We start from the raw sequence: 26,417 nt of genomic DNA on the forward strand, positions 1-26,417 counted from the left end.
AGGAAAACAGTTTCTTGCAAGATGACGATCACTAATAACCACAAACTTGCAAGAACTATAGCACAGGAACCTTCGTCGTGTAATCGGTGTGTGACAGGGTATGATGATGTGAAGCAGGGTATGTTGTTTTGTGAGACACATTTAACATTACCAATAATATTCTTACAATGATGTTCACGAAATTGGAAAATAGGTCATTGTCAATAACAGTTAGGAACAGTGTCGCAGTCGAATAACGTAACCCAATCAGTGTAGCAAAATAAAGACTTCCTCTAATCAGTGAACGAGTGAAGGGAGTAGCGGTAGCTAATGCAGTACAGTTTATGCGATCACCGTAATTACAGGAAGAAACCAACGTCGGCGCATGAAACGAACGTTTATTGAAGTACCAACGCGTGTAAATGAAGACCAACTGGATTGAGGTTTTTGTAGCATTATTCGAATTGAACAAGAAAACAGTTTAAAAGCACCACAAACACACACACACACACACACACACACATACACACACACACACACACACACACATATATATATATATATATATATATATATATATATATATATATATATATATATATATATATATATATATATGCAAATCACGAAGTCATTGCGCGAGGAGGGGGCTTTTTCGGCACTAATGTACAGTACACTACCAATCACCTGCAAACGAAAAAAGACCTGTTATTTAAACATATCTGCACGTCATAGCCAAGAAATTAAGTTTTGAGTGTGTCCGGCTATTTAAAGAGCAGCACATCGCTATAAAGACGGAAATACAACCATGAACATACATCCATTTCGGTGGGCAGTGTGCTTTTGTAGCTTAACCGTTGATTATCGACTGCTGTTTAAAGCGGTTGACCTCCTGGCGAAATTATATGTTACGGCATGTAATCTGAGCGCACCAACTTCCCAAGATTACTTCCCAAACTTCCCAGGTATTCGGGGTGCACAAACTTAAGATTGCTTACTGGTTCGGCATCGGTCTGTTAAGAACCGTCCTTTGCTAATTTGTCCTCTCTAACCTTTCTACTCGTCGAACCAGCAATTCAGGTACACTTTTTTACACACCCCACATGTTCCCACTCATGTTTTTAGTTGCGACAAGCTACGGGCATCGCGGGTAAATGTGCTGTTTAACGATTGTTTCTTCGATACCTTTCTCTGTCTATGACCATGTCGTTAAATATTATATATCTTTTTTTATTTACTACTATTGTAGCTGTCCACTCAACTAAAAAAGCATGTAGACCATGTCTGCTACTGCTCTACGTGCGACAGCTCCGTTCGCAGTAACAATAATCAGCTTCATGCTTCAACAGTACAGTATATGCCTTTTCAGATGCCCGTGTTTTAAGCGATGCAGACTGTTTGCAAATTCAACAGCATAAATCGAGGGCTAATACAACTGTATATTCAAACATCTATTACGTAACACTTCAAATACCTGCGCATGTGTCTATTCATCTGTTTGTATCATATTTCTTGTCCCATCTCCCTGCTGGGTTTGTTTATTTCACGAGCGTATGCTTGGGCATGTTGGTAATCTATTCGACCAACAAATAGTAAAATTTCTTATTTTTGTCGGAAGAACCATTTCTATGTTTCTACTTGGCAGAGGACATCGGCAGCCGAGACACGTGTGTGGCATGTGCAAAAGCAGTAGGGAGAAGGTGCAATATGCGAAAACAAAATTTATCAGTGCTTTCATAAAAGTATTCGTTACAAGTCCTGCCTCGGAACAAAAAGGAAAACACCCGTATTGGATGGTCTAGGCCCGTTATAATGGCAGGTAGTTAGTAGAGTTCATGGTACTTATAGCCATACCATAAGCACCTAATATTGTTCTGCTGTTTTTTCGCAGTGGTAATGAGCCAGCACGGCCCCACGAGCACCACTAAGCCCAAGATTTTGGCGTAACTCATATACTTTTGCAATTTATCAGTGACGCCGCGTTTCGCATTTTCTGTCCTTTCAAATCTTATTTGGGTAGTGTACGGTTTCGCATTTCCGTTATCTATATCGCATTTGATCCTTCACGCAACATGTATGCACGTCAGCTCTGACAGTCGAGGAACCGTCAGGGATATGTTCATGAAGTTTTGCGTAAGCCGCGAAATTTCCGTGAATACAGACACACGAGTATCTGCGAGCCAGCCGCGCGTGGCTGCACCTGACGATGACGTGCTGCGTTGCAAGGAGGTTATGAGGAGAGGGCAAGTCCGAACGTCCAGCTGCAGTTGGCTTCTTTCGGCGCAGCGACCGCCCCGTCTCCTCCTTTCCGTTTCTTACCGCCAGGATGGTGGATACTTCGCTTACTCAATGTCACTTAGTCGGCTGAAAGCCGTCGAAGTGGCCGCATCTAGAATCGGCTGCCGGGACGGCCACCCAACATAATCTCCCGTAATCTGGGCTTCACGACTGGCTCACCGCCTAGGTCAAGGGAACGCGGGGTGAGCTAATCAGTGATTATATAGGTGTATTACAACGGTCGCAATACGCTATCGTACACTATAAAATTGCAATTTTGAACTGCGTGTACGGTAAATGTGATGAGGAGCTATACGGTTCGCGTACGCTGTCTAACTATTGGATTTTATGCTTGCTGTACAATGTACTCTAATGAGATGGTATGACGTGCGGAGTGTTTTTCATTGCGTTTCAAGGGTCGCCGTCACGATGAATTTCTGCATATACAGCTGCTAGCTGTAATAATGCAGCCTTGCAGTTTGGTGTACTATGTTCACATGCGCTAGTTTGAAAGCTCATGTTGTGTCTCTGCGAGCTTACGTGTGGTTGATCAGCGCTATCTTAACTTATCATGCTACCTAATCAAGACCTAGTTGTTAGCTGACCATTAACGTTTTGCCACTGATTAGTGCCTGATTTTAGCCACAACGTGCGGTATAAGAATTATCCAGTAATGATGAAGAATATGTGCGCGCGCGCGTGTGTGAGTGTGTTTATGTGCGTGTGTGTTGTGTTTGCGTGTGTGTGTTGTGTTTGTGTGTGTGCGTGCGTGCGTGTAGACTGGTAAATTGCGCAAAATTACTGTACATCAGGTGTTTATTGCTGCAGTCAAGGTAAACTAAGGACAATAAAACTCGTATATACTGACCATGATATCACGACTAATTTTCAAGAAATTCGTGCTTCTCGTGAGAACTACAGCGAATGAACCGTAAAGCAATGTGACTGATCACTGGGTTACGCCAGTATACGCCCATCGCTGACTTACATGAACGTAGTCGGCTCAATGTCTGGCGGGATTTGGCGGAGCAGCAGTTGCAAGCCTAGCGTGTCCGTCTCTCCACGACGACGGCTGGCCGCCAAATCCTACAGATATTGCGCTACTCGACCGAAAACCTCAAACCGCTCCCATACAAGCTCCGCCATGGCAACTTATTTACTTGGTTGTTGACATTCCTTTACCAAAGAACATGAGCTCAGCCAGCGCTCTACGACGTAAAGCAGCTGCAAAGAGTCATGCGAAATTGTCCAACACAATTGGTCGTGGCGGGGTCATACAACTATACACTGACACGCCCATTCTAAAAATGGTGCAGCTATAGCTTTCAATGACGAAAAGTCGGCCCTAGGTCGGCCCTAAAGTGCCTTGCGTGCAAAAATGCCATCCTTGGGAATAGACGGTGCTGCTCAGTATAGCCCTTTGTAATGTGTTGGAAGCATTCAACAACCCACTTGTTGCGCAATTCGCGTTGTGTGACGCTTGGTGCTTATTTTACTCTTCTACCACGCTATATTGCGTATGCTAATGTAGTTCGTTCCCGACATGAAGCCTGTATAGGGCCTTTTTGCAAAGCAGTTTCAAGCACCGGCATGGCTCAGAGGTTGAATACTGGGCTCCCACGCAGAGGGCCCAGGTTCGAACCTCGTTCCATCCTGGAATTTTTTTTCTTATTTTGTTTTTTTTTTTCTTTTTTCGAGCGATACTGGTTACGGACACCGACGGCGGCAGCGGCGGCGGTGGACAACTACGGCGCCACAAACGGCCGGTGAAATGATCTCATAACAGCTTTCGCTGTAAAAAAAATACTTTCCCTGTACCACGCAATATTGTTTTCAAGCGAGATCCTTGTTTATTAGAAAGAAGCTTATTGTAATACATATTTTGAAAGAGGGCAAAGATCCATCCTCCGTACTAGAAGCAACTAGATTAGACTTCAGAATCGTCCAGTTTCTCTATTTCAAACCTTGGGCGATTACTGCACGCTTCGCCTGTTACAACGAAAGCTGTTATGAGATCATTTCACCGGCCGTTTTTGGCGCCGTAGTTGTCCGCCGCCGCCGCCGGTGTCCGTAACCAGTATCGCTCGAAATAAGAAAAAAAAACGAAATAAGAAAAAAATTCCAGGATGGAACGAGGTTCGAACCTGGGCCCTCTGCGTGGGAGCCCAGTATTCAACCTCTGAGCCATGCCGGTGCTTGAAACTGCTTTGCAAAAAGGCCCTATACAGGCTTCATGTCGGGAACGAACTACATTAGCATATGCAATATCGCGTGGTAGAAGAGTAAAATACGCACCAAGCGTCCCACAACGCGAATTCTGTAATCAGGAGTCACACAACGCGAATTGCGCAACGAGTAGGTTGTTGAATGCTTCCAACCCATTACGAAGGGCTATGCCATAATTCTTCATCGTCATCAGGTACAGCATCAACATAGTGCGCATAATGCCTTACATGCGTTAAGCAGGTACCAACGCTCTCCGTAGAATGACGAAAAATGGCACAGTGCCTGCTGCCCTACTTCTCAAAAATTACAATGATTTATAGCGTAGTGGGTTCCTCGCAAGTGCACTTGTATTGGTTGCCAAGGAAGCCCATAAGCGCGTGATCCACTTTTTCGGGGTCTCAGTAAAATTACAATGATTTATAGCGTAGTGGGTTCCTCGCAAGTGCACTTGTATTGGTTGCCAAGGAAGCCCATAAGCGCATGATCCATTTCATCGGGGTCTCAGTAAAGTTCTTCGCCCCCCCCCCCCCGTCTCTTTCCCACGTCAACGTATGTTATACAGCATGACGGAAGAGGGAAATAGCGACCGGGTGTCACCCAATGCAAATTACACAACTGGTGGGCCGTTTAAAGATTCCAACCCAATACAAAGGGCTGAGCCATAATTCTTCATCGTCATCAGTCGTCGCTTCAACGAAGTGCACATAATGCCTTACAGACGTGTAGCTGGCGCCTCGCTTCTCCGCAGAATGACGAATAATGGCTTAGTAGGTGCTTCCCAACTTCACAAAAATTGTGATTTATGGCGTAGTGGGTACCTTTCTAGTGTACTTGTATTGTAGCCCCAAGAGAGCTTAACGACCTCTAGAAACGCCTCTCTTCCAGCTTTCGCTGTGACTGTGCTGCGGTTTCAGCGCGGGCCTGGCGTTTTCTTTCAACTGTAGCGTAGTGATTATGTGACCCAAATTGAAAGGAATTACATTGGAAGAAAAGTCAACTCTTTCCGTCGGTGGGAACCTGAACCCACAATCTTCAAATTGCGCATCCGATACTCGACCAATTCATAAGCTACGAAGGAGGACCTTCCCATTTCAACCTTGCGGGGTATTTATGCGAGCTTAGCCGCAATAAACGAGAAACATAGGCAGCGCCACACATAGTTAAGGCAGTGAGTGTCGAACACACTTTTTTGCCAGGGGGCGTTACGTCGCAGGGCATCTTCATCTTCGCACGAAGAGGCAGCTCACCATTAAAAACTCGCATGCTACCCCAGGCTTGAAATCTGCAGGGCGATGTCCTCGCTGTGAAAGTTCCTACAAAAAAGTATCCCACACTGTTGAGATAAACCAAATACGAAATGCACCTATTCTTAACACATAGAGTGAATACTGAAGCAGCGTTCTGATGTTGTCACGATGTTCTATGCAGTTTTCTAGGACCTATATCAAACGGTTGAATCTTCCCTGTGTTGTATTCATATGCAGCTTTTCTGGACACCAGCGGCCTAGTTCGCGTGAACGACACCACGTGGCGTATCGACCTTAAAGAATTCAAAAGTCCCGCCAAGACGTATGCAGTGACGCGGCACTAAATAAAAGAGAATCAAAAGAAACGGTGCACACGCCCCGAGACTGTCGCTTCACCGCTCAGGAAAGAGAGCGCTGTGTGTCGGCGTTATCTCGACGGCGACGACTGGCAATGAATTGGCAGTTTTTCTAGATGTGCCATGCCGAATGTCTGGCCGTTATAGACGCGCCCGCGATGCATCAAGAGAATCATGCTATTTCTTTGTTTGTTTAGTTTCTTGCGCTGGCCTTACCAGCGGGATATTGGAGCAGCATGCTGCTTTCCGAGTTTCTTTTTGAGCTAGTGGGAACCATTATGTTTGTGTACGAACAGGATATTGTGGTTGCATAATAAGCGAATTACCTTTGGTGTACCATTTAGGTGTTGCTCGTTTGCTCCTTGCGTTTCCTCAAATTAGAACTGGATAAGTTTGAGGACGCTAGGAATGAGAGTAAAAGAAAACCAAGTTAAAGATAGTTTTTATTTGTTTTCAATTAGTTCTTATCGAAGTGTGGCTGCCACGGCCAGCTTGGCGCCGTGAAACCGGGTGTGCAAAAATGATACAGTCGTTGAATGATGATATTGTACTCAGGAAAATGCGAACTTGGTAAGCTTTTTTGTTAGGAATGTACGTGTAGTAGAACACATATGACCGACGTGTTGTGTAATAACATCCAGATCTGCCATCTATGACACCAAAAAAAGGCACCTATCTATCATATTGCATATCTTAAAGCAAATAGGCGCACTATGGGAACAAGGACAAAAGGAAGGAACCGACGACACAAAGCGCACACTCGCAACTGAAGGTTTATTGAAAGAGTACACATAAATACGTTACAAAAAAAGGGGCACGTGGTGCAATTTTCCTCGCCGAAACAAAACTAAACAAGATGAGTATCCCCTTAACAGATTATGAAGGCGCATGCGTCTATACACAAAGGAAGTTCGAAGAAAACCGGACTAAAGAAAATTCAAACTGCGTGGGGAGGGGGGGCGGAGGAGAGGGGAGGGCAGACAAGTTTAATGCAGTGTGTTGATCAAATATGAATATTCTATCTCTGTTATGGCGATAGAAGGGTGGCTGACGCATCTATCCCCGCATCTCTTTATGTGAAAAGCTTCAATTAGTTCGCGCGTGGTTTTATCTCGATGCCTAGATAGAACCATCGCGTCAACGAGAAAAGGTGAGCATCCGCACGTGGTGCAGTGCTGGGACAAGTGGGCACCCTCCCCTGACGCCACGGCTCTGTTGTGCTCCTGGAGGCGGATATTTAAGCAACGGCCAGTTTGGCCAACGTATACACGGCCACATGACAGTGGTATGAGGTACACGACACATGTTGCGCATTGAACAAAAGGCGAGGTGTGTTTAACCTGGCACTTCTTATTTTCTATGCACTTCGCTTTTGCTGCTATCCTTCTGTCTATTCTACCGCAAACTTTATTGAGTTTATTTGGAGCCGAAAAAACAACTTGTACATCGAAACGATTAGCCACGTTTTTTAAACCATGGGACATTTTATGTATGTACGGGATCACTGTGGGTTTCGACGTGCGCAGCTTTTCATTTGCTTTTTCTCGTGCCTCCCAACCTGATTTAACGCATTTCAATAGCTTCTGGGTCACTTTGCGTGTGACTGTCTGCGGGAAACCAGCTTCTTTTAGCCTTTGTAGTTGGTGGCCGAAACTTGTCGTTATCTTGTCGGGACACGTTTTGGTTAGCGCTGCTCGCAAGCAGGACGCTGCGATTCCCATTTTCACAATTTTCGAATGTCCTGAATTAAAGTTCAGTATCGGCTTCTTTGAACGGGGAAAGTACGACCAGCATACATGGTTACCCCCAGCCGTCAGCCTTAAATCTAAAAACTGTAATTGTTTGTCTTTCGGTAGTTCTACAGTGAAACTTAACCCACGACCGTATTCTTTAAACAGTTTCAAAACATCAGAAACCTTCTGTTCCAAACACCCAGGATTGACGAACACGAGAAAATCATCTACATATCTAACAATCTTTGTTGCTGCCGCTCCCAAATTTTCATTAATTTTTTTGTCGATTCCGCCCAGATAAATGCTACTGAGGACAGGGGCAACTTTAGATCCGATGCAAACACCTGTTTTTTGTCGGTAGAATTTGCCTTTCCATTGCACAAAGGTGGATTGTAAGTAAACGGACAATATTTCCAAAAAGGTGCTCACCGACAGACCACAGGAGTTACGGGGATAGATGCGTCAGCCACCCTTCTATCGCCATAACAGAGATAGAATATTCATATTTGATCAACACACTGCATTAAACTTGTCTGCCCTCCCCTCTCCTCCGCCCCCCCTCCCCACGCAGTTTGAATTTTCTTTAGTCCGGTTTTCTTCGAACTTCCTTTGTGTATAGACGCATGCGCCTTCATAATCTGTTAAGGGGATACTCATCTTGTTTAGTTTTGTTTCGGCGAGGAAAATTGCACCACGTGCCCCTTTTTTTGTAACGTATTTATGTGTACTCTTTCAATAAACCTTCAGTTGCGAGTGTGCGCTTTGTGTCGTCGGTTCCTTCCTTTTGTCCTTGTTCCCATAGTGCGCCTATTTGCTTTAAGATATGAACCGTTACCAACTAGCCCAAATGGCTGTTTTGCTATCATATTGCATTTCTTCTTTTTCTTTCTTTCTCTTTCTTTTTTTTCCACAGTCGACTAACTCATATGCTGCAGGTGATTGTCTTGAATCCTGTTGGCGCAGCTACACCACCAGGTTACTCTAATGGGCTGGCAGCTCTCCTGAAGCACTCCTTTCACGTTCTGTGTAGGCGCAGTCTGTTTCAACATTGCACTTCATCAAGCACAAAGTCACTCATGAATCATCTACTGGTCCAATCGTCCACTTTGATCAGCACAAAGAGTTGCAGAAAAGCGAATTTTGGCGTTTTTGCGCTGACAGCAATGATTGTTAATGCGACATAATATTGTAACTATTCCTACAATCTCTGAAAACCACTTCTTTATTCTGTATCACTCGTGATGTAGAATATAAAATGCATTTGACTTGCTCAACGACGGGTCGCAAGACACAGCAGAGAAAAGCGAACCCTTTAATTCCCCCTTCTTTCGTTCACTCAGCATATGAAAATTTATTAAGCTGTGAGCGGAGCTCCTTCTGTTGCCATGAAGATGTGCAGGCGTTCCAAAGGAAATATTATGCCTTTCTTTCCAGGAGATTCCCTTAAGATTCCCTGACAGGCAAGCCTTCATAGTGCACGAATGAGATGTGCAGAATGCTGTACGCAGTGCGCTGCTATTTACTAAAGAAAAAAATGCGTTTAAAATTAATACGCACGTTATTAGGCATTCTCGATTTATTCTGTGCTTATAAAAGAGTAAAAGAAGTTAAAGTTGAGAGAGGCGTTGCCTTCGCGACTGATAGTGAACGCATGTCGAGCAACGGCGCATGCGCGCGGCGCTTTCTACATTGAATGAACTTCTAGGTGGTACACATTAGAAGCGGGAAAAAATGCATTCAATAACGTTTCGGCTGTGGCACGGGCTGCACAAGACTCTGACGAAGGCGGTGTCATGGCTGAAACGATAGTAAAGGCATCTTTTCTTTTTTTTTTTTTAGTGAGTGCCACCCGCAAGGTATTCTCTCTAGACACACACACACACATATTATATATATATATATATATATATATATATATATATATATATATATATATATATATATATATATATATATATATATATATATATATATATATATATACATATCTATATATATATATATATATATATATATATATATATATATATATATATATATATATATATATATATATATATATATATATATATATATATATATGGTGCAGCAGCGACACGTTAGTCATAAACCTGAGGCGAACAAACAAGGCGAGCTTGATCTGTTCGTATAGCTTGATCACCCATTATTGTGACACAGTGAGGAGGACAATCTAGTGAGCATCGAATATGTGGCTCATTGAATCGGTAAGCAGAACTGTAGTGCAAAAAGCGCTTGCTAGTATTGAAGTCTTCTTCCTGGCTGTTTTCATTCGCTCTATTGTAATTGCTGCTAACATGAGTATCTGTTCCGGGAAAGTCAGCAGTATAGACGAAATGCATGTGTCCATGCCTGAACGTCCCTCTTAGTGATTACTCTTACAAGTGCGTAAAGTGGCGTTGCTACAACGACAAAGGCAGTGTGTCATCTGCTGATATTCGCGATGAAATTGCCTATGCCGATCAGGAAAGCAGCGTACACTAAAGAACGTGTTGAAAGGGTGTCGTTTCGCCTCACAAAAATAGTCCTGATATCTTGCATGCTTCTCGATTGCATTATCGCCGCGCGCTCGGCATTTCCAGGTCACGAATGGCATGCACGTTATGAACGTGAGACAGCATTCTTCATAGGAAAGTGGCAAGCGCTGAGAATTCAAGAAAGGAAACGCAAGCCAGCAGCAAAGCAGCCGGTGGAAGATCTCTCCGTCGTTGCCATGGCAACGGCGCGCGGCCGCGCTTTGTCGCGTTTCTGCGTCTGCTTGCCTACAGTTTCGCCGTCTGTTCCGCGCACACCAGTCCCCGCCGCCGTCGCCGCCGGCCTGCGGCAGTCAGCGAAGGGCGAGGGGGTGGGGGGTGGAGGGGGCACTTGCTGAAGGCGTTGACTGTCTGAGAAAAATACCTATTCTCATTATTCTTGTCAGTAAAACACCCCCTCCGTCAAACTCTTGGGAGGAGAGGCGGGCCCCTAGGGCATACCCCCTAGCTACGGGCCTGGGCTCTGGACTCCTAGGTGGCCCCGGTCGGTCTATGAAGCTTCTTCCGAAGTACCACGGCCCGTACCGCGTGCTCTAGCAAACCTCGTACTTGATATACGTTGTCAAGTCGCTTGAGACTTATTGTAATCAAATAACTAGGCATGAGATCCTGCATATGGACCTGATAGAGCTTCGCTGTCACTGTGCAGCTGTCCGTAATTAGCCAGGGTGGCTCTTTTTCGGAGGGGTAGTAAATGTAATGCAATAGAGTGGCACTACTTCCAGAAGCAGAGAACGCTGCTCCCTTAGAAAAAAAAGGCGACAATTCGACAATACAAGCTTTGCGTTCGTTGCACTATTCCTGCTTACGTTTCTGCGTCTGTCAGTAATAGTAGAGTACTTCTTCAAAACGCTTCCTTATATTGTAAATGGCTGCCCTCATGCTTGCCTTGGTTTCGTTGCGTATTGCCTTCTTATGGTTGAGGTTAACTAAAATCTGGGTTCCTTTTGATAGTTATTAAGTAATGGGTTGCGTGGTAATAAATAATAAACATGAGAAGTTTACTTGCTCCATTTACAGAAGCGAAACCGAAACTGCAGCAAATATCTTGGGTAAAATGGTCCAGCGAGAAAACAAGAACTAAACATTCAGTAGCATTGCACTTGTAATAAAATTTGCTGGAGTTTACGTGCCAGAACCATAATATGTTTATGAGTCGTGCCGTAGAGGAGGGCTGCGGAAATTTCGACCAGTTCATGTTCGTTACGTGCATCTAAAACCAAGTACACGAGCCTCTAGCATTTGGCCTCGTTCGAAAATGCTGGAGCCCCCCTCAAACCTGTGCCCTTTGGGTCAGTAGCCGAGCGCCGTAACCGCTGTACCACCGCGGCAAACTTAAGCAATTCTGAGAGAGACAGAAAAGTGAGCAAGAAAAGACCGCATTCTGATTCGAAGCCGCGCCCTAGCGATTACGCGCGAACAGCCAGCACGGACGATCAACCCATTCAGCCACAGCGCGCGGCGGCTGGCACGTGATACGATAGCTATTATCAAGATCTTACGGTCAAACGCTCCTTGCAAAGCTTCTTGCTAGTGTCCCTACCTTCCAAAGAGCAGGAACGGAATGCAAAGTGAAAACGGCTGTTTCTGTTTGCGCTGTAAAAATGCGCTGAAGAGCATAATTCGATATTTCACACCGTAAGAAACGAGGATGATATTGGAACACACACACAGCGCTGAACTTACAACTGGCTATATTTTCAAGCTTACAGCCATATATATACGCTTTTCACCAGAAAAGAAAAAAAGAATAGAGCAAGTGAAGCATGCAAGAAATTCCAGAAATATCGTAGAAGACCAAGAAATTTTGAAACGCGATAAAAAAGTGCATGAGTGCAGCTTCGCTTGCTCTTTTGAGCAATGAAAGTTAATTTCTCGTGATCGTGAAACATATGTGATATCGATGATGGGTTGTTGTTTCCTGTGACTACAATTTTTTGTACACCAGGCCTGCAATTATCGCATGACTAAAATCACGTAACATCGCACAACATCTCCTTACCTGACTATAATCACGTAACAACTAGTCACGTGACTTAAAATCACGTAAAATGAAGTAATTAGTCTCGCCACTAAAATCCCGTAACGTCACGTAACTACTGACGTGACGTATTGGCGCCAAAAACTTCGGAACAACCGGGTGGCGCGGAGCAACCTCAGCGTCTGCACTGGACTCTAATAAACATGTACTTTCTCTCTCACGTGACTAAAATCACATCACGTAACTACTAGTGACGCGACATTTCCCCTTCAAAACCACGCAACAAGTGCGTAGTGTGGGGAACCGACCGAAACCTGAGAAGAATAGACGATCCAAGCCTAACGACATCATAGTACTACTAGCAAAAACGTTGCGCCTCTAGCAAAAGCTTGGTGTTACTAGCAAAACCTTAGAAGCTAGATCGAACACTAGCTCCGTTGTCGGTTCCAGCCTTACGCAACTAGTACAAGCTGCGCACATTTTTATTTATAGATGTTTAAAATGACTGCGGTACGTTGAGGTCGGCTGCGAGTGCCTGAGAAAAGCGGTTGAATCACAGGATTTTCGTTTCGTAAATGGCAACACCAGTCCCTGGACTACCACAAAAATTTGATCCACACGGACCTATCCGATGCAGCGCACAGTGTTTTGTGATGTTAAAGGAGAAGGCATGCCGGTCTCTTTCTCTTGACGTAGGACGATAGATACGACGAGAGGTGAATAAAAATCCCAGTTTGACCGCAAGGGCGATGCAAAGAGTGCGATAGCAACAAATGAAGTAAGGCTGGACGCTAACTCTCCTAGATCTAGCCTCGCGTAACTCTGCAAAATGGCAGTTTAAAAGAAGACAGCCACTCCAGGTGGGAAAGGGGATTTCGCACAGTCTCTTTGCGTTGAGAGCGCAGCATGTAGGTATACGAGCCGTCCGCTGATGCCTATCCAGATAGCGATTTTGATTTCTTAAAACAAAAAATCAAATAATCTTTCCTATTCCTTGCTTGGAGTAATGATCTGTTCGTTTCATTAGTTGTGTCTAACAAGGAAAAGAATCCCTCGAACGATTGCCCTTCTTTCGTTAAGATTACGACAGACACTTGCCTTAGCCCTAAATTAAAAAGCAACTGCAAAAACGTCTAACATTGTCATTTCATTACTACGCCTCGCTTTTCTAAGCTTACTTCGTTTCCTTTACGTTGCTGAATTGTAGGTACCTCACAATATAACAACGAAATCATGAGAACGGAGAAATAAGTTTCCACCATAATACGCGTACGAAAGTTCCAAAGAGCTTTGTTCACCATAACTTGAGCGTTCGTTCTGTTCCTTAGGACGTTTATAAAAAGGATAAAGTAAGAATTACAAATGTAGATCTGAACGATCTGATACGTGTGGAGTTTTTAAACATACACTAAAAAAGTCATAAAATAAAAAGAAAGGGAAACGGCAGCTCAACATTGCAGTCAAAAAACCGAAACCGAAACGAAAGCTCTTTTGTTTCTGCGGCGACATCTTGAGGGATGCTGTGAAACTAAGTCACGGGTTGGAAAAAAAAAAACAGCTTATCTTACGCTAGGAATCGAACCGATGACGGCGCGGTGATGTCGCGCTTTGAAAGTGAACGATTAACTCACTCGGCCACGGACGTCACCGTACCGCCGGTGATAAGCAAGGGTTTATCAATATACCACAAGCATTTGAAGGACCGCGTTTCAAAAAACGCGTTAGGGAACAATGTTACGCCAATTGCGAAAAGTTGAGAATGGCTTCAAACGAAAGCTGAGTGTCAGGACTACATATGATTTCCTGACCATTAACATAACTTGCTTAGTTTTACCACAGTGACCGTTTTTGTCTTGAAAAACGGGCCACTTTTTTCGCCGTTTCCATAGACTCCCATTGTACAATCTTTAACTGCTCTGGGAACAAAATTGAAGCTTACTGCAACATGATCGCTGCAGTCCTCTCGTGTGTTTAGGTTCCCAGAAGCGCTCTGTGGTCTGCGTTTTTCAACATACTCCCTCTACACTTAATTATTCGGGAAAAACTCACCAGTTCCATTGAAAACGCGCTAGCTTCGCGCCGGGGCCACCAGGGGCGCTGGCTGTGATGTGTCCACAAAAGCTGGATATGTACCTTATGAAGGTGCCGTTTATGTGCTGTGAATGATACTTTTATCGAATGTGGAAGCTGTTTTCTCTTAAAGAACGTAGGTCAGCACATTCGAGAAAAAAATTTACAGTTCCAGTCCAGAAGTTATAATTATAGTATTGGCATGTAGCGCTTAGCTAAACATAAACTTTAGAATGATGAAAGTGCTAAAATGTCAAAAACAAAATTTGTAAAATCAAAATGTGCCAAAATATGCATGTTGCGCAAACAGTCATACCTACAAAATGGTAGGTGCGATTCAAACGGGACTCGGCAGGTACGTAGTGAGCACACTACCGTGTGCATCTAACCTCCACGATCACCTCATCTCTAAGCAAAGGCCAGCGCCTCCTCTATTTTTCAGTGCCTGGGCGAACGCTCTCCTCGGGCCGTCGAGCGCGCGCTCCGCGTCCGCTCGCCGCTGCCGCGTGGTGGCGCTGTGCAAGTAGACTACGGGAAGCTGGCGCTGTACGGCCGCGCGTATCACGAAGCTCACGAATTTGTGTTTGCATCCGAGTTTAATTGCATTTGTGCTTCTTGCAGGCTTTCACAGGTACAGGGGGATGGAAAGAAACGCGAACATAGCGGCGCGCTGTTTTCATCACGCTCTAACCGTGGTGGCAATAAAGAGATGCTAGATGATCTTTTATTGTTTCATGGATGACGCTGTCTTTTCATCAATCGTCCAGGCTATAACCACTTGAAAGTAAATGCGAAACAGCAATGAATGCAGATGCCGCATGTTCGCGTGTCTTTCCATCCCCACTGTATGCGTATTTTTCAGGCTGTCTGTCAGTCCGTGCTGCCGGTTCGATACTTGCACTCGAGTTTGATAGCATTTGCGTTTTATTTTCTATTTGAGGCTATTGCAAACGCCCCAATGCCTTAGTATGTCATACTGTTTTTTTCCACTCTGCAAATGGAACTGAAAAAAATCACTATTGTCTTTTTTTATTTCCCTTTATTGTTAAAGAAAGAAATCTCACAGAGTCCCTTATACATTCATCTAAGACGACTGAAAGGCGAAAGCCATCTTCTCCTTTTTCTTTCGGTCAATGTATTGAACATTTCCTGCCTCACTCCGAGATTCCCGAGGAGCCAGATACTGAGGCTACAACTATCCGTCGACAAATACAAAGACGAACTCAGGCATCTGACAACAGGCCGCGCCATTTTTCACGCATTTCACAATGGCTCAAGTTGAGAGCCGGCACTACGATTTTATACAACGTCTGTTCACGCACATCGGTCAGTGTTGCAGGAAGCGCGCGGCATATGTAGCTGTTTTTGTTTGTTTTTCTACCACCGCGATTTAACTGGTTTTAGCTCAGAAATGGTGGAATCACTTCGCATAGTTCCTCTTTTTCTGGCACCAGCTGTTGCTTTCTCCCGGTGGCAACAAATGTAATTCTCAAAAGCTTTACAAGGGAACGGGCGATCACGTATATCCCTGGAAGCAGTCTAGTGACATTTCATGCTATGTAGCGCATGAACTCCAGGCTTGCGCACAGTGTGCTACACCAGTAGAAGGTAGCACGCATCGGGGAACCTTAAGCGCCCAAGCTTTCAGTATTAGCTCTAGGCAAATGCTGCTTTCGAAATTCGACTTTCAGACAGTCAAAAACCGACTCTCAGTCAAGCGAACGTAACGGTGGCAAAACAATTTTCAGCGCATCACTGGCATGCGCTATTTGGTATCGGGCTAGCAGACGACGCGCGAGCGTCTCGATCAAATAGCCGCGAAAGACATGCCTTCGAAATGGGCTGGTTGCCCAGAACGACAAGTGCTTCATGATTCCACTTTACAAGTTTTAATTATACAAGTTTTAATTATACTTTAAACAACGCGAATACAGCCGAAAATTGAACCATATAGCAGCTTCGAATGCACCCGCGGCATTCGTTTCCGCGAGCGACGACTCGTCGGCGGGTCTACTACGGTGGCGGCGCCCGGCGGCTAACGCCGACGGTCGGTTCACCTTTTTATCTTTTTTTTCTCTCTTTCCTTTCCCATTTCTTTTACACCATGATGCTGAAGCAAACAAGCGAGAGCACTTTGTATATATTTCAATAAAGTTTTCAATCAATCAATCAATCCCATTGCGCTCCGCTCCTTCGCACAGGCACAGAAAAATAGAGGAGGCGCTGGCAAAGGCACGTTATCGTAAAAAGACTGAAAAAAGTTTATATTTCACGGGTTTCTTTTGCACACAATAGGTTATAGTACAAAAAGTTGCCGCTCGTGTTCAATAATTGTGCTTGAATGCACAGCTAAACATGCAAAGAAATAGCGCGCAAAATTGCACGCGACAATTTTGATCAGAAGGAATGTTATGACCGTTCGCGTAAACGTAGAATGCAAAAAAAGTATGTTTTGAGAAAAATGGCTGTAAAGATTTGAATCGAATGTCCATATAAAAAAAAGCCGGCAGATCCCACGCATTGTGGGAATCGATGTAATGCGAAGCAGCCAGCAAAGAGCTGCATACATCGCCTTGTATGTCATTGAGGAAAATGCGTGTCATGGTTTTCATGTCAACTCCTATTATTTGTGTTCATCACACAGTAACGTCGCGCAATACCAACTTCGGGGTCGATCAAGCTAGAGAAACGGCCGCCAGCACCCCATGAGCGTGGCACGTAAGTCATGCTGTACATGACATGCGTGTCATGATTTTCATGTTAACTCGTGTTTTTATGTTCGTCACACAGTCACGTCGCGCAAAACCAATTCCCGGGTAGATCAAGCTAGCGAAACGGCCGCCAGCGCGCCGTGATCGTGGCACGTAAGTCATGCTGTGCATAACACGCGTGTCATTATTTTCATGTTAACTCGTGTTATTATGTTCGTCACATAGTCACGCCGCGCAATACCAATTTCGGGGTAGATCAAGCTAGCGAAACGGCCGCCAGCGCCCCATGAGCGTGGCACGTAAGTCATGCTGTACGTGACGTGTGTGTCATGATTTTCATGTTAACTCGTGTTTTTATGTTCGCCACACAGTCACGTCGCGCAATACCAATTTCGGGGTAGAGCAAGCTAGCGAAATGGCCGCCAGCTCTCCATGAGCGTGGCACGTAAGTCATGCTGTAAATGACATGCGTGTCATGATTTTCATGTTAGCTCGTGTTATTTATGTTCGTTACACAGTCACGTCACAAGATACCAATTTTGGTGCATATAAATCTAGCGAAACCGCCGCCAGCGCCCCATGAGCGTGGAACGTAAGTCATGCTGTACATGACATGCGTGTCATGATTTTCATGTTAACTCGTGTTATTTATGTTCGCTACATAGTCACGTCACGCAATACCAATTTCGGGGTAGATCAAACTAGCGAAGCCGCCGCCAGCGCCCCATGAGCGTGGCACGTAAGCCATGCTCTGCATGACATGCGAGTCATGATTGTCATGTTAACTCGTGTTTTTATGTCCGTCACACAGTCACGTCACAAGATACCAATTTTGGTGTATATAAATCTAGCGAAACCGCCGCCAGCGCCCCATGAGCGTGGCACGTAAGTCATGCTGTACATGACATGCGTGTCATGATTTTCATGTTAACTCGTGTTATTTATGTTCGTTACACAGTCACGTCGCGCAATACCAATTTCGGGGTAGGTCAAGCTAGCGAAACAGCCGCCAGCGCCCCATGAGCGTGGCACGTAAGTGATGCTGTACATGACATGCGTGTCATGATTTTCATGTTAACTCGTGTTATTTATGTTCGTTACACAGTCACGTCACAAGATACCAATTTTGGTTATATAAATCTAGCGAAACCGCCGCCAGCGCCCCATGAGCGTGGCACGTAAGTCATGCTGTACATGACATGCGTGTCATGATTGTCATGTTAACTCGTGTTTTTATGTTCGTCACACAGTCACGTCGCGCAATACCAATTTCGTGGTAGATCAAGCTAGCGAAACGGCCGCCAGCGCCCCATGAGCGTGCCACGTAAGTCATGCTGTACATGACATGCGTGTCATGATTTTCATGTTATCTCGTGTTATTTATGTTCATTACACGGTCACGTCACAAGATACCAATTTTGGTGTATATAAAGCTAGCGAAACGGCCGCCAGCGCACCATGAGCGTGGCGCGTAAGTCATGCTGTGCATGACATGCGTGTCATGATTTTCATGTTAACTCGTGTTATTTATGTTCGTCACACAGTCACGTCGCAAGATACCAATTTTGGTGTATATCAAACTAGCGAAACAGCCGCCAGCGCACCATGAGCGTAGCATGTAAATCATGCTGTACATGACATGCGTGTCATGATTTTCATGTTATGACTTGTCATTTATGATCGTCATACAGTCATGTTACGCCATACCAATTTTGGTGCACATTCGATGAACCAAGCGACCAGGAGAGCACAAAGTCGTAGGCGGATAGATAGATAGATAGATAGATAGATAGATAGATAGATAGATAGATAGATAGATAGATAGATAGATAGATAGATAGATAGATAGATAGATAGATAGATAGATAGATAGATAGATAGATAGATAGATAGATACGCTCAAAGTCGCAGAAGTTCGCTAAGAAATGCTTCGCATTTAAAAACATTCAGCATGTCTCACATTCTCCATGATCATCGCTTGGAACTTCCTTTGAAGCGGCGCATTCTTCTTTTGAGCGAGATGAAGCACATATTTTTTTCTAGCACTCCAGCTGAATCTCATCAAAGTGCGTCACAGCGGGTCCACGCTTGGTATTCCGTACTTGCGTTAATGCTTCTGTTTCGTTTTTTACGTTGTCATATTTCATGCAGTACTATAACTTTCTCCTTGAAAGGCCACAACTCCTGGAGCTCGAAATGGTGCACGAAAAAGAAGAGACAACCGAGCGAAAACGCACGCAACTTAAACAACGGAGTGCCGCAGCCACGTAGTGGGAATCTTAAAATAGATCGAAAATATCATGCCCACAAACTTGAGAATGTGCTTAGCATTACAAACTATGTATAAGAAAAACATTTATGAAGACATGGAAGTGTTGTGGATTCAGAAACCTTCAGTTTCGGTTTTGAATGCGTCTAGGAGGGGTTGGGAAAATGGTCATAACTTTCTAACGACTCAAGATAACTGCACAATTCTCCTTGCTAAATATTCTTGAATAGACCGGGAGCTTGAAAACGTCGATTCCAAAAAAAAAGTATTTTTTTCAGAAACTTGCATTTTTGAAGGTGGTAACCTACATTAAAGAATAACGCTAAAATAATGATAATTAGCATTTTGTGCTCTATAGATGTTGAAGGTTCAAAAACTGTGCATTTTTCTCTTGCGAAAGTCTGAAGAGCCATTCAAAACTTAAATATAGGAACAACTAGTAACACCAAGCTCGCCGTATTAGTCAAGCGCGAAGCGGCAGGACCTATAGATTTTTCATTTTCTATTTTGCTCCCCTTACTGACTTTTTACCAAGGTTCCCAAATTTCCATGTATATATAGGGATAATATTCGAGCTAAACATATCATTTCTAACTGAAAAATAAATTAGTATAAAACTTTAATAATATAGCAAGAATTACCTGTCTCCCATTTTTCTCTAGATCACGCATGGTGTTTTCCATGATGGTTGGGCAACCAGTGCAAATCTTACGAGTCAAAGAAGGCCACAGTGTCGAGTTCAACGAAAGGGAGCTCGAGCGCATCCTCTTGGCTGACGGCGTGAAAGATCGGCCGGTCGTCGTGATATCTGTCGCTGGGGCGTACCGACAAGGAAAGTCCTTTCTGCTAAGCTTCCTACTGCGGTACCTGAAGAACAATGGCCGATCCGACTGGATGGAAGACACAGACGCCCCCCTTCATGGATTTCAATGGCGCCCTGGCTGTACACGCGAGACTACGGGCATTCTACTTTGGAACGAAGTGTTTTTGGTGAGGCTGTTGCACAGTAGCAATGGTGGTTGAGTAATTGCACCCATTTTTCCAGATGACCGACTCGAGTGGTGAGCAGGTGGCGGTTTTGCTGATGGACACCCAAGGGACCTTTGATTCCGAGTCAACCATGAAAGAGAGCGTCACAATATTTTCCCTATCCATGATGACCAGCTCTGTGCAGATTTACAACGTGATGAACAACATCAAAGAGGACGATCTGCAGCACCTTCAATTCTTTGCCGAGTACGGGAGGCTTGCGCAGAAGGTATTTTCAAGACCAACGTAACTTGATCTTCGCAACAGCTGCAAGTGACAACCTGTACCATCGCAGGAAAATGAAACACGGCCCTTTCAGAAGCTCCTGCTTGTGGTACGAGACTGGAACTGGCCGCAGAACTTTGAGTTTGGATCCCATGGTGGCAGATCGCCAATCGAGAGTCGTCTAAGGATAACTGAAAAACAAGCTACAGAGCTGAAGACGTTGCGGCAAAGCATATTATCTTGCTTTTCGGACATCGACGGATTCCTGCTGCCCTACCCGGGGGAGAAGGTGCAATCTTTATCTAAGCATCCTTTGCTTCAGTTGTGCTAAATCACGCCTAGCATTTTTTCATGATATGCAGTGCCTGTTATTTCGCGTATGTGGTTGCTAATACTAAGTTCGCCATATACTTCCCGTTATTTTTAGTAATATCGATTTAACCCTAAAAGGCCATGTATTTCTTGATTATATATGAAGCAGCGCACGACGACAGGCACAAAAGGAACAAACGCGACACGTTTGTGCCTGTCGTCGTGCGCTGCTTCATATATAATCATGAACTATCACCAACTCGCCCAACTTTCGACATTACTGAATTCCATGTATTTCTTTGTGCAGCTAACTATTTGGGCAGGTGAAATATGAACAACGTTTCTGCCCTATTACAAACTACTTTTAAAGAGCTTGAAACAGCCTCGGTGGCACAGTGGTAACGGTGCTCCGATGCCTACCCGAATGTCGTGGTTTCCATCCCGTCTGCGGCTTTTACATTTAGGTGGAAGCGAATTGCTAGAGCCCCGTGTACCGTTTGATGTCAGTGCACGGTGAAATACACCAGATGGTGCATTGAAGAACGGCGTAACATAGGGGAAAAGACGAAAGAGGATAAACATACACAAAGAAGCGCTATCATTTGAAGCCTTAGTTTTCTGGTAATTCCGAGCAAGTGGCCGAGAGTGTCGGAGCCCTCCAATAGGACGTGCTTCATAATCATATAGTTATTTTCGTACGTAATCCCCTGTTGATGTTATTGTTATTGAATGTAAGCAGATTATCTTAATACCAACTTGGTTTAACCAGTTGTCAAAAGAAATATTTCGGCATTAGAGCAATTTTATTGTCAACGTGATTGCTCATTGCATTTGAAAAAAAATTCGGTTATATTGCAGTGTAAGGTGTGATTAGCACACGACAGCCGAATGTGGTAGCGTGATTGTCCGCCGCCGCCACCATCGGTGTCCGCTACAGCTATCGCGCATTATTGGAGAAGAAAAGAAGGTTGTAGCCAGAATGAAAATTAGGCTTTCTGCCTGGCAGTTAGGCATTTTGCCACAGAGCCACGCCAGTGCTAGAAACTGCTTTGTAGAAGGACCCCATACACGCTCGTGCAGGACATACAATCAAGTTAATAAAGGTGACTTTGCGTTTCAGGATATTAGAATCACTTGAGGCGTCACACCATGCGAATTGCGTAACGAGTGCGCGGTTTAAAGCTTTTCTCCCAATAAAAGGACTTCCGGATCATTCGTCGTCATCATCCGCCGCAGCATAAGAGTATATATGTAGTGTGTACGCAGCTTCCTTGCTGACGCGTAACGGGGACAATACTGCTTCGCAAACTGATGAGTAACGACGCAGTGGTTACTTCGCTACCTTGAAGAATTTTATTGATCGCTGAATGTTAATGACTAGCTACCTCGCAAAAATATAAGTGACCTGCGGGTGTCGCCCTAAAATAGTTTATGACGGTCTCTAGGAAGCCACTACTCCCCCTCAGAAAAGCTTTTCGAAACTATGAACTCGTTCCTGCATTTTCGTTATTTTCTCGCTCGTTTATATTTGATTGCAACGTCTGTTTCTGGAAACGTGCACACATCGACGCGTATCAACAGATATCACTAAAGCTTTTTGGGAAGCAACTTCTTTTTTTTACATCTCATGCTGCCGCATCTCCAATATAGCTTTCTTAATACAGGACGTTCAACGAACGAAAACACACACATAATCTTGTCTTATTTGTAGGTGGTGCGCGAAACGTCGTTCGATGGTCGTCTTGCAGACATCAAGGAAGAGTTTCGTGAGAAGCTGCTTGAGTTAGTTCCTTCCATACTCGCACCAAAAAATCTGTTGGTCAAGCGGGTTAATGGTAAAAAGTTATCGTGCGAGCACCTGATGACCTTCATCAGGGTAAGCAGGCTTATTTTCATGCACAATCTGCATTGCTAATGGCACCTACTCTTCCAGACTTATGTGGAAGTCTTTAAAGGAAGTGATTTGCCAGTGCCAGCGTCCATACTTCAGGTTAGTAACCGCAGATACTGTGGGCGTTCTTTGAATATACCGTGCTCCTCCAGGCGACTGCACACGCTAGCAATGTGGCTGCCATGGACAAAGCAAGAACGCATTATAAGTCTGAAATGAAAAATGTAAGTGAAAATGACGCACAAAGCTGTACAAATGGTCGAAGCCTAACTGGTTTTCAACTGCGCAGATGCCTCGAAGAAATCTGGCCAAGCTGCATGAGTTTCACCGTGAGAAATTGACAGAGGCAAAGAAAGTGTTCAGTGACTTTCCAAAGTTGGGTGGCGTTGCGATGTCCTGCGCATCCATGGATGCTCTCGTAAAGGCAAGGTCTAATGCTGCTTTTATTTATTTTCCTAAAACCAGGTGGTCTGAAGCCAGAAGCACCGGTACTGGTTCAACAATCCACGATAAGACATGTCCGCAAATATAGCACCCCTACAACCACTACTACTACTAATAATAATAATGATATAATAATAGTAATTTATTGAACCACGCCGGAACGAGCTGTAAAATATTTCTGCTTAGACACTCAAAACATATAATACTAATACTGAAAACAATACAGAGAGTGTCGAGGAGAAAATACAAATGAAACATGGCTGATCCCCTTTCATAAGAATCGGTAGAACACGAAAGTGGAACGTGTCTTCACAGGGGTAGTTGAGCATTGTGGGTTTCGCCGTCCACACCAATGAAAGGGGCTGCTCGTCGGAGTCGGGGTGGCTCAAAAAACCATTTATTAATAAAACTTTAACGTTAGGGCAAGAAGGGTTAAACACAAGAACAAGCTCAACCAATTTCGAAGCACAACGTCCGCGCCGGTCCCCCTATCCTTGGCCCCAGCGGACCGCACGCCGCGCACACCCACGCAACTCACGGCAGTTCGCCGGCCACTCCCCCCGGGCCGCTCGCTGTGCTGGTTTATAAAGCATTCCCACATGGAGGCACATGCGCAGTGGCGCTCGTCGCTGCTTGTCATCACCGCCGCTGAAGGCGAGGGCGAGGGTTGTTATCCGCGATCCCCACACATTCCCCCCCTCAAAAGTGAAAGTTCGCGGTGATAGTCTACGTCGATTTGTCTTTTTGGCCTTTCACCACCGTCGTTTGGGTCTCCGTGGGTACCGCCTTTTCCGGTGCATTGCCCAGAGCCTTGGCCGGAGCCCTTACCGCTGCCTTTCCTTGGCCGCCTTTGCAGCAGCTGCCTTTGCTTTGATGGCGGATGTCTTGCCTTCCTTGACCATGGTTCTCGTGGCTTCTTGCGTGGTTGTCTCGGTTGCGGTCGAGTTGGGAGTGGTCGTCGTCGCTCTCGTCGCTGCCCTCGTCGTTCTTGCCGGTAGCCACTGCACCTTCTGCTGTGCCGTTCTCTGCTTCGACAGAGGCACCACGTCTTTGCGGCCCTGCTACTTCATCGCCTTCGGTGCTTAGTTCTCGGGCATCGCTCGCAGCCTCTTCCCACAACACGTCCGTAGCTTCACCTTCCAATGCATCTGCCAGGCTCTCTGCCTCCACCACTCTATCGTTTTCCAAGTAGTCCTTGCTGCGGACGCGGCGTCTCCACGCGCCGCGCAGAACGCTGCCGACGCCAGGTCGAGGCGCTCCATCGTCTCAAGAAGATTCTTGAGAGCAGCCTCCATTCTTGTCGGTAGCAGACGTCGCCGATTACACGTTGGGCGCCAGTTGTGGGGTTCGCCGCCCACACCAATGAAAGGGGCTGCTCGTCGGAGTCGGGGTGGCTCAAAAAACCATTTATGCATATGTCTACGTGAAATACTTCCTTCACTGAAATCACTAAGATTCAATCTAGAGTTTACCCCCAAGATCTGTTGAGTCACTTGAAACTACTACGCTTATATCTTCAGCGCTTTCGCAGTTAAACGAAGTGCGAAAAGGCCTTATTCTTGCCACATAAAGTCAACAGTGAGCCAGCATGCTCATGTTGTTGCGATGTTTCTCTGCAATTTCCTAGCAGTTATATTAAAGAGTTAATTCTTGCGTGATCTTCATTACTTGTACACAGTGAAGGTGCCGTTTACGGGTTGTGCTTCACACGCTTATCAAAGGTGGAAACTACTTTATCTGAAGCAATGATAGCAAAACAAAATATATATATATATATGTATGTTCGATTTTACAAATATAAATGGTTTTAAAAAATATTGTATTTTCCCTAGGCAAATCCTCAAACATTCATTTATTATTTATAGAAATCACTACGTAGCATAAGGCTGGACTTATTAGAGAGCCGCGCAGCGGCAGAATCTACTGCTTTTCCTTTTTGTTCTGTCTTCCCTATACTGACTATTTCCAAGCGTCTCAAGTTTCTGAATTGATACTGAGCTGATATTCAAGGTGATTGTTTCATTTGTAATTGACAAAAATGGAACACTGATATTTCATGAAATAAAAATAGTTACTGGTCTCGCATTATGTGCAGGTCGCGCACGGTGATCGCCATGATGGATGGAGAACCAGTGCAAATCTTACGAGTGCAATCTTACGGAGATGACCACAGCATCGAGTTCAACGAGAGAGAGCTCGAGGGCATCCTCTTGGCTGACCACGTGAAAGATCGTCCGGTCGTCGTGATATCGGTCGCTGGGGTGTACCGGCAAGGAAAGTCTTTTCTGTTAAACTTCTTTCTGCGGCACCTCAGGAACAACGGTCGATCCAACTGGATGGAAAACGCAGACACCCCACTGAGTGGCTTCCAGTGGCGGCCGGGTGCAAATCGCGAGACGACGGGAATTATGCTTTGGAACGAAGTGTTTTTGGTGAGGCTTGTACACAGTTGCCATGGTGGATAAGTCATCGCGCCTATTTTTTCAGATGACCAACTCGAATGGCGAGGAGGTGGCGGTTTTGTTGATGGACACCCAGGGCACCTTCGATGGCAAGTCAACAACGAAAGAGAGCACCACGATCTTCTCTCTATCCTTGATGACCAGCTCTGTGCAGGTTTATAACCTGATGAATAACATCAAAGAGGACGATCTGCAGCACCTTGAGTTTTTTGCTGAGTACGGGAAGCTTGCGCAGAAGGTATTTGCAAGACGCCTGTTACTTTGTCTTTGCATCAGCTGCAACTGAAAACATGTACTATTGCAGGAAAATAACACAACGCCCTTTCAAAAGCTCCTGTTCCTGGTTCGTGACTAGAACTGTCCACAAGACTTTGCGTTTGGCTCCCGTGGTGACAAATCGCTAATCACGAGTCGTCTACAGACAGGAGAAGGGCAACCTGCAGAGCTGAAGAAGCTGCGAGAAGGCATGTCATCTTGCTTTTCGTACATCGACGGGTTCTTGCTGCCCCATCCGGGAAAAAAGGTAAAATTTTTCTATAAGTATCACGTCCTTCAATTTAGTCATACCATCTTTGGCATTTTTTTCATGATAAGCAGGCCTTGTTATTCCGTTTCTCTAATCGCTAGCATTCAATGCGTTATATATCACCAAC

General features: G+C 44.9%; 1 protein-coding gene across 2 annotated transcripts in view; it reads left to right on the top strand.

Annotated features, from left to right (window-relative positions):
- The window catches only part of LOC119401807 (atlastin-2), a 234,553-nt gene that overhangs the window by 169,106 nt on the left and 39,030 nt on the right, over positions 1–26,417 (top strand). Inside the window, exons 1-2 of one of the 2 annotated variants that reach the window (XM_049418142.1) lie at positions 25,408–25,734; positions 25,790–25,813. The exons of the other annotated variant lie outside the window; for it this stretch is intronic. Coding sequence (XP_049274099.1) covers positions 25,417–25,734; positions 25,790–25,813 — 342 coding nt within the window. The 5' untranslated portion in view covers positions 25,408–25,416. Of the gene's footprint in view, positions 1–25,407; positions 25,735–25,789; positions 25,814–26,417 lie in introns of those variants that run through there. 2 annotated transcript variants of the gene reach the window in all.

This window comes from Rhipicephalus sanguineus, chromosome 8, assembly GCF_013339695.2.
Source record: "Rhipicephalus sanguineus isolate Rsan-2018 chromosome 8, BIME_Rsan_1.4, whole genome shotgun sequence".
NCBI classification, from domain to species: domain Eukaryota; kingdom Metazoa; phylum Arthropoda; class Arachnida; order Ixodida; family Ixodidae; genus Rhipicephalus; species Rhipicephalus sanguineus.